Source organism: Plasmodium gallinaceum, assembly GCF_900005855.1.
Source record: "Plasmodium gallinaceum strain 8A genome assembly, contig: PGAL8A_v1_64, whole genome shotgun sequence".
NCBI lineage: Eukaryota > Apicomplexa > Aconoidasida > Haemosporida > Plasmodiidae > Plasmodium > Plasmodium gallinaceum.
Genome location: NW_021628223.1, coordinates 202,864 through 216,119, shown reverse-complemented (window position 1 = coordinate 216,119; position 13,256 = coordinate 202,864). Strand labels below are relative to the sequence as shown.

Sequence of the window (13,256 nt, the reverse complement as noted above, 5' to 3'; positions counted from 1 at the left end):
AAAGAAAGATAGGAAAAAACTAATAAAAAAGTTTTATGCTAATTAATCATATGAATATTCATAAAAACCCATGTTAAGTTTATATTAACATATACTAGGTTGGAAAATTGAACATTTAAAAAAAAAAAAAAAAAAAAGAGAGAGAAAGAATCCTAAAACTTTTAATTGTGAAGATATAACATTAATTTTTTTTTATTAAAATAAAGAAAAATATTAAGAAAAAGTAAAAAAAAAAAAAAAAAAATGAGTAGGAGAAATAAAATAATAGAGATATCAGAAAAAAAAAATGTAAATAAGGAAATAAAAAAAATAACTCATATACAGAAGAAAATATATAATTGTTTTAATGAGCATTTATTTGATAAAAGTGAAGAGCACATTAAAGGAAAAAAAAAAATATTTTTTAATAAAAAAAAAAGAAAGAAAAAAAAAAAAAAAAGGGATGATACAGAAAATAAAGAAGATTTAATTGTTAATAATTTATTAAACAAAAAAAAGAAACACGAATATAATAAGTTTGAAAATAATTTGTATAAAAGAATAAAGCGATTAAATGATAATGACATAATTAAACAATATTCGAGAAAAAAAGGATTTAATTCTTTTTTCAATTATAGACATGAAAAAAACAGATGGATGAATAAAGAAGATAAAAATATTTTAATTAATTATATAGATGAATTAAAGAGAATATATTTATGTAAAAATAATAATTATGATAGTATAATAAAAGAAATAAAAAAAAATACTTATTTTTATAAAATATCGGAAAAAATGAATGATAGTAATATATATAATGATAAACATATTTTAAATACTTTTAAAAGTCAGTTTATTAGTAGTTCTTTAATAAAAGTATTCAATAATATTGGAAGAGAAATAGTATACCTTATACATTTAATGAAACCAACTTCTAATGAAATATTAATAAGAAAACAAATATTAAAAAACATAGAAAATTTTCTTAAAATGATTTTTCCCACATTTTTTATGGTAGTATTCGGTTCATGTAACACAGACTTAGATATATACAGTTCAGATATAGATATATGTATATATAATGATTGTGAATCTAATAGAGATAATATTCAAACGTTATATAATCAAATGAGAAAGGATAAACTATTTAAAAATACTATTATAAAAAAAATATTACATGCTCGTGTACCAATAGTGAAATGCTTTTTTAAAGAATTTCAATTATCCATTGATATTTCTTTTAATCAATTAAGTGCGTTGACAAGCACTATAAAAACACAAAATTATATAAAAAATAATTCATTAATAAAATATTTGATAATTTTTTTAAAAATTTTTTTGTCACAAAATGATTTAAATGATGCATCGAAAGGGGGGATTAGTTCTTTTAATGTTTTATTAATATTGACTAAATTTTTAAATGAACATAAATTTATTTTCTATAAAAAAAACACTTTTTTATATATAGGAGAAGTTGTACATAAATTTATATCCCATTTTTCTTTATTTAAAGATAAAGCAAGTTTGCTCCTTTTTTTAAATAATTTTGAAGAATACGATTTTTCAAAACCTGACGGTTTAAGCAAAAAAAGTTTTTATGTATATAAAAAAAATCTCTATTTAAATGATTTATTTGATGATATATTTTGCACGTTAGAAATAATTAATCCATTAGAAAATGAAAAATTAACAAAATTAACATTTGATAAAGTTTTTAAAGTTCGCATATGTTTTAAGGATGCTCTTTTTTCCATATCTAATTTTTTTTTAAAATATGTAAAAAAATATGGTAAGTATTATTATTTAAAATATAGTAATATTTTTAAAAATTATTTTGAGAGTATTTCTTTTCTAAATTATTTAGGAGATCAATATATAAATGAAAATTTAAAAAAATATTATCAATTTGTTGAATATAATATTAAAAATATTGATAAACTAATTGAAAATCAGGATAATTATAATAATAATAATAATAATAATAATAATAATAATAATAATAATAATGAATTATCTGATAAAAAAAATAAAAAAAACTATTCTTTTTCCAAATGTAATGATGATAATAATAGTAATAATAGTTACAATAGCAATCAAGAGGATACCTATAAGTCTCACATTTTTTTAAATGAAAACAAAACAGACAATAAAAATAAAGATGATAGAGTCAATTATAAAAATGAAAATCTTCACAATTTTTATAGTTCTTTAAATGAATTATCAATAAATACATTAATATCTTTTTTTCATAAAATTTTTAAGGAAGGTATTAATGTAAACGATTCATCTATGGAAAAAAATGAAATTCATGAGTCAAATAAATCAGATAAAAATGAGAAAATCATGAAAAATGATTTTGCAAATATGATAAAACATAAGAATAACAAGGAATATAAAATTAATAAGAATGATACATATACTGATGAAAAAATGATAGGTAAACATAAAGATAGAATAGATAAAAAGATTACAAAGGTTGATACAGTAAATATATATAATTCTGATATTAAAAAAAAAATGAATTATACTCTAAAAGCAGATAAAGAAAATTTAAAAAAAACTATTATTTTTAAAGATAGATTGGATAAAAATATAAATGACTGTGAAAATACCAAACAAAGAGAATGTTGCGAAAATATTTCTAATAATAACAATTATTTAGACATTATACTCTCAAACAAAAATAGCAAAAAATGTATTTACAACATAGAAAAACTTAGAAAAGATATTGATTGTTACAATCCTGAAAAATTAAAAAGTATAATTAATAATATTTATAAATTATTTGATAGCAATAATGAAAAAGAAAATGAATATGTTGTTAGTCTTTGTAAAAATTTTAAAGCTTTAAGATATATTTTGAAAGTTAATAAATTAATATATGACAGATTTAAATATTATTGCATCTTTAAAGGTATGTATAAAGATACAGAAAATACACACATAAATGATAATCAATTGATAGAAAAATTAAAAAAAGAAATGTTAGTAAATTTATTAAATATGAAAAATTACGATACACATGATTTAATACATTTAGAAATAAACAATGATGTTTTTATAAATGGGCATATATCAAATATTAATAAAAATTTTCTATAAATATAAACATAAATAAATAATGGATATCATAAATATTAGTTTTTTTTATTTGTAGCTTCAAAATTATTAATTTTAAAATTGATATATATAATAATTTTTTTTTATTATGTATAAAATTATTTATTTGAAAATAATAAAAAAAAATAAAAAAAAAAAAAAAAAAAAATTTAATATGAAAAAAATACATATATTCCAATTTATTTATCTTTTAAATAATTTTCATAACCATAAATATTATTATTTATTTATTTTATTTTATTTTATTTTATTTTATTTTTTTTATTATTTTTTTTTTTATAATTAATAATGTCATTTATTTTTTTTTTTTTTTTTAATGTTGTCAACAATCATAATTAGTTTTATTTTTATTATTATTGTCTTTATTGTTTTTTATTAGCTTAGTATCATATGTTTTCAATTAAAATATATCTCTCCTTTAAACTAACTATTATTTTATCAATAAAAGCAGTTACATTAGATATTTTTTTGTAGCTTTTTTTTTTTTTGTCCATCTTATATTCTGTTATGTTATGATGATTATTTTTTTCAATATGTAAGTTATTTGTATTAAAATAATTATAACTGATAAGAGAATTAGAAGCTTTTTCAACGTAATATTCTTTTTTGGTATAATTTTTGTTTTCGTAAAATTTTAAATAAGGAAAAATAAAATGAAATATCTTTATGTTATTGCTAGATGATTCCGAACTTTTTACATATTCTAAAATTGAAAAAATAAAAGAATATATAAATGAATAAATAGCAGGTCGTTTACTTTTGTGTACAATATTATGAACATACGGAAGAGAAAAATTTAATGAACAAATATTATGCAATTTGCATATATCGAGTATTTTAAATAATGAAAAGAGAATTATTTTAAAACTTTTTTTATTTATGTTTTTTGGAATTATTACGTGAAAAATAACATCTATATGTATATTTTTTTTTTTGTTGTTTTTTAAAAATTTTTTATAAAATGTGCATTTGTTTTTGTAATTTGTATTTGAATTAAATACATTCTTTTCAGTAATAATATCACTATTTTTTCTAAGCATTTGAGAGATAGAAATTTGAGATATATTATTATTTTCACTTAAATTAACATTATTTTCATTTTTGCTATTAAATTCAGCATTATTTATGTTATTTTGTTTTTCCTTTTTTTTATTCATATTCATTTCATTTTTTTCTTTGTTTGATATTTCATTCATTGCTATTTTTAGATTCGTATGCCTTGTTATAATGATATTCCCAAAGCTAAAATAAGAACCTTTTTTATTAACACTAGAAATATTTTTTTCATCAGAATTTTCTATTACATTTTTACTTTTCATATTAGATGAATAATTATATGAATTATTGATTTTAAAATCATTAAAAATATTTAATTGTTCTTTTAAATTAGGAAAAATAAAATCTGTTTTTGTTATACTAATATTAAAAAGATTTTTGTAAACATTTTCATTATGAAAATTAAAATCTTCATTAATATATAGGATAAGAGCATTTAATTTTTTGTCTTTTATACATAGTTTGTTTGTATTTATATTGGTATGTTCTCTATTTGAAGTTTTATTTTTTAAAAATCGAATAGAATTTTCCTTTAAAAATTTATAAGTACTACAATAGCTTATGTTAAAAAAGTTTTTTTCTTCTTTTAAATTTCTATATTTAAAGTTTCCTTTTTCATCAAAATATTTTGAATCTTGGTATTTTGAATAAGTATCATCATTTTTTTCTTCCTGACTTGTTATAACTTGTGTATCCTTTTTTTTTAAATTCCAATTTTTTTTTTTATCATCATTTAAAATATTTAATTTCCCTTTAGAATAATTTCTTTCATTTAAGTTTTTCTTGTTGTCTTTCATGTTAACGGAAGAAATCTCTTTTTCGCAAATTTTATTTTTATAATTATAAACATAATGAATGTTATAAGTACTGTTTAATGTATTTAAAAATTTTTTTTTAAATTCAATGTTGTTTTTATCACCTCGTTCAAATATGTTAAAAATTTCACCTAAACTAAATATTACAGAAATGTTCAATACATCATATAGAGAATTTTTAATATGGAAATATAAATAACTGTAAAGATTCATTCTGCTTTTAATTAATTTATATAAATAAAAAAAATTGAAGGAATTCATTATATATTTATAATTTTTTTCATCTAGGATGTTTTTTGTATTTCCTACTTCATTAGGAAAATTTTTGTTAAGTTTCTTTTCTTTTTCCTTTTCTTCTATAGGTAAAGGGGGTAATGACAAAATATTTTCATTATTATCAATAATATTAAAAATATAAAATATGTTTTGTTTATATTCTTGTAGATTTACTTGTTGCATTATGTTCAATTCATGTTCAATATGTCTATTTAAAGCTTTTTTTTCAGCTATATGCTTATATACCATATTGTTAATTTTTTGTTGATAGTCTTTATTTTTTTTATTTATTTTATTTTCATTTATAATATTTTCCATTTCATTATTATGAGTAATTGATAATTCTTCTCTTTTTTTATTAAGCATTTTTAAATTTTCATAATGCTTTTCATTCATACGTTTAAATAAATTATAAATATTTTTATAAATATCTATGTAAATATTTTTTTCATCTGTACCAATCCTTCTATTACATTTTATATGTAATTCAGTTAAGTATTTCCAATAATATACATGAGCATATAAATTTTTCAATTCTTTAATTAAATTTTTTTTTTTTATATTAATATCTTCTTGTATACAGAACATATCATTTCTTTCTAATAATTTCTCTTCTAGAAAAAATAACTCCCTTTCTCTATTTATATAATTAATGGGTTCAATATGATCAATTAAATTTTTATTAAAATCTTTATATTCTCTATATTGGGAATTATTTCTATCATTATAAATGTTACTTTCATAGTGATTATTATATTTAAGGTATGTATTATTGTGAAAAGGATAATTTTCATAATAGCTATTTTTTTTTAAAATGCTATTAATATGTTTGTCTTCATTTGTAAACCTTAGATACTGTTGTTTTTCTCTTAAATTATTTGTATTTTTTTTAAATGAGTTCCTATCATACTTAATGTGATTTTCATTTTCAAGTCCCAATTTGTCATTATAATACAAACTTACTGAAAACTTTTTTTTTCTCTTTATTTTGACATTTTTTAAGCATTTTATATTAAAGTCATAAAAAATATCGAAGAGAATAGAATTATGTAAATCTAATTCAGAAAAAAAAAAGTTAAAATAGGAAAAAATTATATAATTAAAAATTATAAAATATTCATCGCAAAAATTAAGTTTTTTTTTTTCATATTTTTTTAATATGTTATTGTAAGTTTTAATTAATACTAATATTAAATCATCATCAAAGTTGTGAAACATTAAATTCATATAAAAAACAGCTATATTTCTATTAATATTTCTATAAAATTTAAATGTTTTTTTTAAAAGAACTTTTCGCAAATCAATCATTTTTTTTTTTTTTTCTTTTAAATATATATATCTTTATATTAAAGACAATAATTTTCCTTAATATGAAGATTAATTGTACAAATTAAAAAAAAAATAAACAAATAAAAAAAATAAATAAAATGAAATGAATGAGTATTCTTTTTCTTTAGACAAAAAAGTAACAACTAAAAAAAAATTTTTTTTTTTTTTTTTATTATTAGCAAATTAAAAAAAAAAAAAAAATAATATTGTTATTAGATACAACAAAAATATTTTCTTTTTATAAATTGATTCTTAAATATATTTTAGTATAATAAAACAGACATATTTAGTAACTCACAAAAATTATATAATAATCATTAAATTGTTTAATTACAAAATACCAAATAGTTTATTAACCCTTATTTATTTTCTTTATATATATATATATATATAATATTTTAATAATTTAATTTAATTTTTTTTTTTTTTTTTTAAATTATTTAGTTTTTATAGTTGAATTTTTCTCTTTTACTTAATAATTTTTTTTTAATAAAAAAATTATTTCCACTTATGTGCAATTACATAAGCCTAAAAAAAAAAAAAAAAAAAAAAAAAAAAAAATTTTTAAATTATTTTAGAAACTTTAGAATATTATTAACGTATAAATCTAAAAAGTGAACATAAATTATTAGTATAAAAAATTTTATATTTTTTCTTAATTTTTTTTTTTTTCTAACCTTATCATTTTGTTCAATTTTCATAGTTCGTGATGGGCATGATAAGATAAATAACTTTTTAGACTTACTAAATAAAGGTGAAATATTTAAGTATCGAAGTATTCCAATACATAAACATTGTTTATTATGTAAAAAATAGGAAAAACATTTATAAAAACTCTTTTTGTAAAAATAAGATGGAATTGGAACCAAATAAACTGATCCGGTGCTAAGATTTAAATTTTCATGAAATGTTTTTATATTTTTAGAATATTCATTTATATCAATACCTATTAATGAATATATGACTGAGTATTCAATTGCGTATTTACTTATTGGTAGTGAAAATGAAACTAAATTATGTAACATTTCATCAACAAATATATTTGCAGATACTAATTCTAATGTATAAATATACTCACCACAGTTTTCCCATATTTTATTCATTTTTTCATTATCATTATAATTTTCATAAGATAAGTTTATACTTCCATCTATATATTCTAAGCTCTCTGAATTTTTAATTAAACATATTATATAAGGATTTTTATTAACATTAAAAATGTCATAATTGCTTTTTTTACTTTCTTTTTGTAAAGAACTATTGGATGAATAATAATTAGAGGAGGATGTGTTTTCTTTTATTAAGATATTCATATAAGAATGGTCCATTTCATTTATATCAAAATTCTTTTCTGTTAAAAAAAAAATATCATTAATTTTTCTATCTCTAAATTCATTTTTGAATATTTTTTTTAATAAATCAGTATAATTATTTCTATTTTTTGATATATGGTGATACAATTGATATATTATATTCTTAATAATAATTACTTCATTATCTAATCTATAAGCATCCTTATCAATATATAAACTATGATTAGCATTTAATATAATTATTCTTTTAGCATAAAAAACTCCAGCTTGTATTAAATTAGTACTATTTAATGCTGATCCTCTAATAAAGGCTATATTATTTGAATAATCAAAAAGATCATTAACATAATTAAATTTAGGGATGTGCAGAGATAATATGATGACATTATATTTTATGCTAGCATAATTTTTTTTTTTTTTTTTTTTGAAATTAATTGAATTGTATAAATTAATTTTTAAATACTTAAAGAGTAGGTGAATATTACTAGGCCAACCGCACACTAACAATAAGGGCTTTTTTTTATCAATAAAAATGTCTTGATATGCAGAAATATAATTATTTATTTCATAAATACCTAAAACAAAATTATAAGGTAAGCTCTTTTTTTTTTTGATTTTTTTTTGATTACTAGAGTTATCAGTGTTATATGATTTCTTTAAATTGATATCGTATGAAAAGTTATCAGTACTTATAGATGAATTATCAGAATATGAAGAACTTTCATTACACGTTAGAACAATTTTTATTTCTGCATTTTCATTCATTTCATCCTTATTTAAAAAATTTTTATGATTTTTATTATTAACATTCTTAGAAATGGAATTATACTTTTCTTGAATTCTCATATTATTATATTCATATACATTTTTAGAAATATTTTTTATAGAAGATAATTTTATTAAATTATCTAAACTGGTGGTTAGGATAATACCTGAAAAGGCTGTTGTATAATAATATTTATTTTCTTCCCCTATTATGTAATTTATAGGGTTTAAAAAAATTTCTTTATTAATAGTTATAATACCTATAAGAAATGCACTATGCTTTTGATATAAATATTCTGATGCAGTTTGAAATAAAAACCCCCTCATGCATTCAGGAAATTGAAATCTATATATATTATATTTTAACCCTTCTAAATAATAATACATATTTAAACTAACCTTTTCTAACATATAGTAATAATTTTTATAATTCATGTAATGGTAGCCATTATAACCTTCAACTGAATTTAAGAGAAACATATTATTATTATTTTCATTATTATTATCATTATTTTTTAAAAAAGAATGATATGGATCATTATGATTGACTGCATTGTTATATGTATTTTCTGTTGAATTATTTTTCCTATTATTTTTCTCAATAGAAGGAGATATTTTATTTGTGTAATTTTTATTTGTAGTTTTATTAGGATAATTATTTCTTTCATTACAATAAACATCACTATTATCACTGTTATTATTTTTGTCATCATTATAACTATATTTCTTGTTTATATTTTGTTTTTTCCTGTTATTATGGTTATTGTCCTTATTATCATTATTATTGCTATTATTTGTAATTTTATTATTTTTATTTTTTGAATTACTCATTTTTTTTTGTTTATTTTTGTTTCTTTTAAAAATGGAAAAAAAATTAGAAAATTTATTTTCAGAACTTGATAATTTACTCATTTTTTGGGTTTTTATATTATTACTACTCAATTTTTCCTTATTTATCTTCTTTAGAATACCACTATACATTAAAAGTTTTAAGTCAATAATATATTTTTTTAAGCTATTAACTGCTTTAGGTTTATAAAAAAAATTAATAATAAGAAAAAATAGGCCTTTACAATTAACACTTTTAGCTATCAATGCATATTTTAGTTCTTCAATACTAAGGTAATTATAAACATTCATAGATTTAATTAAATCTTTGTATGTATTGTTTGATAATTGAAGAGTAATTGGTATTAGAGAATTACAAATATTATATGTGCCAATAAACCTTAGAAGACATTGTTGGTCATCTTTTTCTGTAATAAAATGAGAGTTATTAATATTGATATTCATTTCTAAATTAAGCATATTATTCCTATTTATCTCACTCTTATATTCTGAATAAATATCATTAAAGTTCCATTTGGATGCATTTTCTTTTTTGAACTTATTTATAATTCGATTATGTAAAATATTATTAGAACTAATTATTTGGCTTTGTTCACGCATACTAAAATTTAAATTACTACTTGATAAAAAAATTTGTTGGTATAATAATGTATACTTTTCACAGTCAACATTATTTAATATATAAAGAGCTCTTGCATTTATAACAGCATCATATATAACGCTGGGACAAATAAAACATTCATTACCCCCACTTATGCATAACTTTATATTTGTATTTTTAACAATACTACCATATACATAACGATAAATGATAACAGGAAGAGGAGTAAATAAAAAGATGGATTCAACTGAATTTGGAAAACTATTATATATACCTTTACAGATATATAACAATTGAATGGGGCTAACTGGACCTAGAATTAAAATATAATCATCATCTTGCTTTGGTATTATACCCATAACAGTTTTCGGGCTAAACATAGCTTCTTTTAATCTTTTAAATTGAGCAGCTACAAAACTTATACAAGTAATAATTATGAACATTGTTAAGAATTTTCCTGCTTTTGTTACAGGTGTGTAATCTCCATATCCAACAGTAGACATAGTAATAACCCCAAAATAGACAAAATCTAATGGTTTTACAAAATCCCTTTCTATATCAGGTGCTTCTAATATATACATAATTCCTGAAAATGTAAATAAAATAGCTAGCGCTAAAATAATTATTCCAATAATAATTATTTTAACATCATTTAGCCAAAAAAAGCAAGAACTTATAGTACTTTCTGCTCTTACCAATCTTAAGAATCTTAAAGGTCCTAATATTAAAAACCAATAATTTTTATTAAAATAACTTGGGAAAAAAAAATTCATCACCAAAGAAGATACAGGAGTAGTTATAAAGTCAATGAGTGAAAAAAATGAAAATATATATTTTAATTTATTATTAGAAAAATATAACCCAACAAAATAATCAAAAACACCACACCACTGAAATGTACATTCGATATAACCATATATAGATGGAACATTTTTCATATCCCATTCAGTTATTTTAAAATTTTTTGGTTTTCTTTCCATGTAGCTTGCTGCCCATATCCATATAATACACCATAATACAATTCTTATTAATATGGCAACTATCCATATTGGTTGATAAGATACATAATGAATAAATCTATGCTTTGTATATATATATAAACCCCTAAAAAATAAGAATATATTATTGGAGGATTTAGGAGATTTCATATTATAATAAATAAAAAAATGTAACAAATTTTTTATTTTATTGAAGCATTTTATATTATTCAAAGAATTTTTTTTTTTTTTTTTTTTTTTTTTTTTTTTATGAAATAATATGGCATTTTTTGTTGCGTAAGGGTTATGACCCATATAATTATTGCGAGATTTTTTTTCATTATTTATCATTTCTTGTTCATATTTTTCTTTTTCAGGTTTTTCATTAAAATAAATATTTTTATATGATATATTATCAAATTCTTCATCAGAGGAAGAATAATCAGATGAAAAAGAAGCTAACTCCTTTGGATGAGCTTTTAAAATTTCAGTAAATAAATTGTTTTTGTGTGCAGAAGCAAATGTTAACGGTATATATTTATTATATATTGTTGATTTCCTAGTTTGTAATTTATTATTATTTCTTATAAATTTATTAGAAGTTTGATCTAAAAATAACTTTAAATTATCCAAACTTGCAGAATCTTTTATTATCATATTATTATTTTTATTCAGACCCATGCTGAAACTAAGAGACTTTGTTAATTTAAAACTTTTTTTATTAGATTTTCTCATATTTTTCTTTATCCATACATTGCAATCATCTAAATAAATACTTTTTCTTTTATAGTTATTTATATAATCATTTCTATGGATATTTTTTTTTTCTTTATAAGTTTCATCTAACTCGTCTGCTTTATTGGTACTACATATATTTAACTTTTTATTTTCTTTTATTCTTTTTTTATCTTTATAAAAATTTTCATAATCATCTTTTTTCTTTTTATCTTTTTTCTTGGACTTATATGTGGAAAGGAAAGTTATAAAACTATTTCTTTTTAAAAGAGAATTTCTACCTACACATTTATTTATATTCATAGAAGAATATGAGTTCCATTTATTTCCTTTTTCTGCTGAATTAGTTGTTTCTTTATCACTATTTGATAAATTATCATAATAAAGTGGTCTATACTGATGAGAATACTTATTTACATTTCTAGCTCTCATAAAAATATTTTTTAAATAACGATAAAAAAAAGGAAATTGTAATAAAATGTAAGAAATTAACATACTACCTAATTCAAGAACTAAAATGTATAAAATAATTATTGGACCATAATTAATAGAAATATCAATAGATGCATAAAGAATTAATATTACAATAAATAAGCATAACAATGATGTAAATATTTTGTAAATATAATTTTGTATCCTGAATAATCTTATCTTTTTTTCTTTTCTTTTTTTTTTATAACTATTTATATTACTACTAAAGTTATTATCATAAACAATTTTTATATTTTCTTCATCAAAATTATTATTGTTGTGATCATCATTTAAATATATTTTTCCCCCTTTATTAAAAGAATTATTGATAGAATAATCTATATCTTTAATCTTTTCATTTTCTTTAAAATATTTAGAATTAGAAGATACACTATGTTGCTTTTTCATAATATCATTTATTTTATTATTTATAATTTTAATATTTTTTTTTATATGGTTTTCTTTAGAGACACTCTGTTTTTGTTCTTTACTTTTTTCTATGTTATTTTTTATTTCTTTTTTATCATTTTTAATTTTATCATTTTTGTAAATTTCTTTATTTTTTCTGTTTTTGGTTATCATTTTATTTATTCACTAAATGATTTTAAATATATACATGCATATGAATATATACATGCACATATATATATATATACATATATATTTATATTTATATATATTTATATAAATATATTTTTGAAAAGTGCTATTCTTTTAAATATTTCTTGTGCATAAATGTAAACAATATGCATACATATTTACACTTCATATTTTTACATTTGACATAATTTTTATTTTAAGAATATTTCTTTTATTTAATTTCATTTTAGCATTATGTTAGGTTATTATATATATATATATTTGTAATTAAGCATACTTTTTTTTTTTTTTTTTTTTTTTTTTTTTAACAGTAGCTTTTTTAGTAAATTTAAATGCTTTATATTTTAAGAGAAAGTTCATTTATTAAAAA

At 18.6% G+C, this 13,256-nt stretch overlaps 3 protein-coding genes across 3 annotated transcripts; 1 reads left to right on the top strand and 2 right to left on the bottom strand.

The window, feature by feature from the left end:
• Positions 1-243: 243 nt before the first annotated feature.
• On the top strand, positions 244-3,081 carry PGAL8A_00128500 (conserved Plasmodium protein, unknown function; the record flags this gene model as incomplete). The annotated part of the gene is made up of 1 exon (XM_028674806.1): positions 244-3,081. The coding sequence occupies one exon, from the start codon at positions 244-246 to the stop codon at positions 3,079-3,081; it is 2,838 nt and encodes a 945-aa protein (XP_028526400.1).
• Positions 3,082-3,485: 404 nt separating this feature from the next.
• Positions 3,486-6,554, bottom strand: PGAL8A_00128400 (conserved Plasmodium protein, unknown function; the record flags this gene model as incomplete). The annotated part of the gene is made up of 1 exon (XM_028674805.1): positions 3,486-6,554. One exon carries the CDS (start codon positions 6,552-6,554, stop codon positions 3,486-3,488), a length of 3,069 nt encoding a protein of 1,022 aa, XP_028526399.1.
• A 519-nt stretch (positions 6,555-7,073) lies between these two features.
• PGAL8A_00128300 (potassium channel, putative) lies at positions 7,074-12,868 on the bottom strand (the record flags this gene model as incomplete). Its single annotated transcript, XM_028674804.1, has 2 exons — positions 7,074-7,103; positions 7,253-12,868. The coding sequence occupies 2 exons, from the start codon at positions 12,866-12,868 to the stop codon at positions 7,074-7,076; spliced, it is 5,646 nt and encodes a 1,881-aa protein (XP_028526398.1).
• Positions 12,869-13,256: the final 388 nt, after the last annotated feature.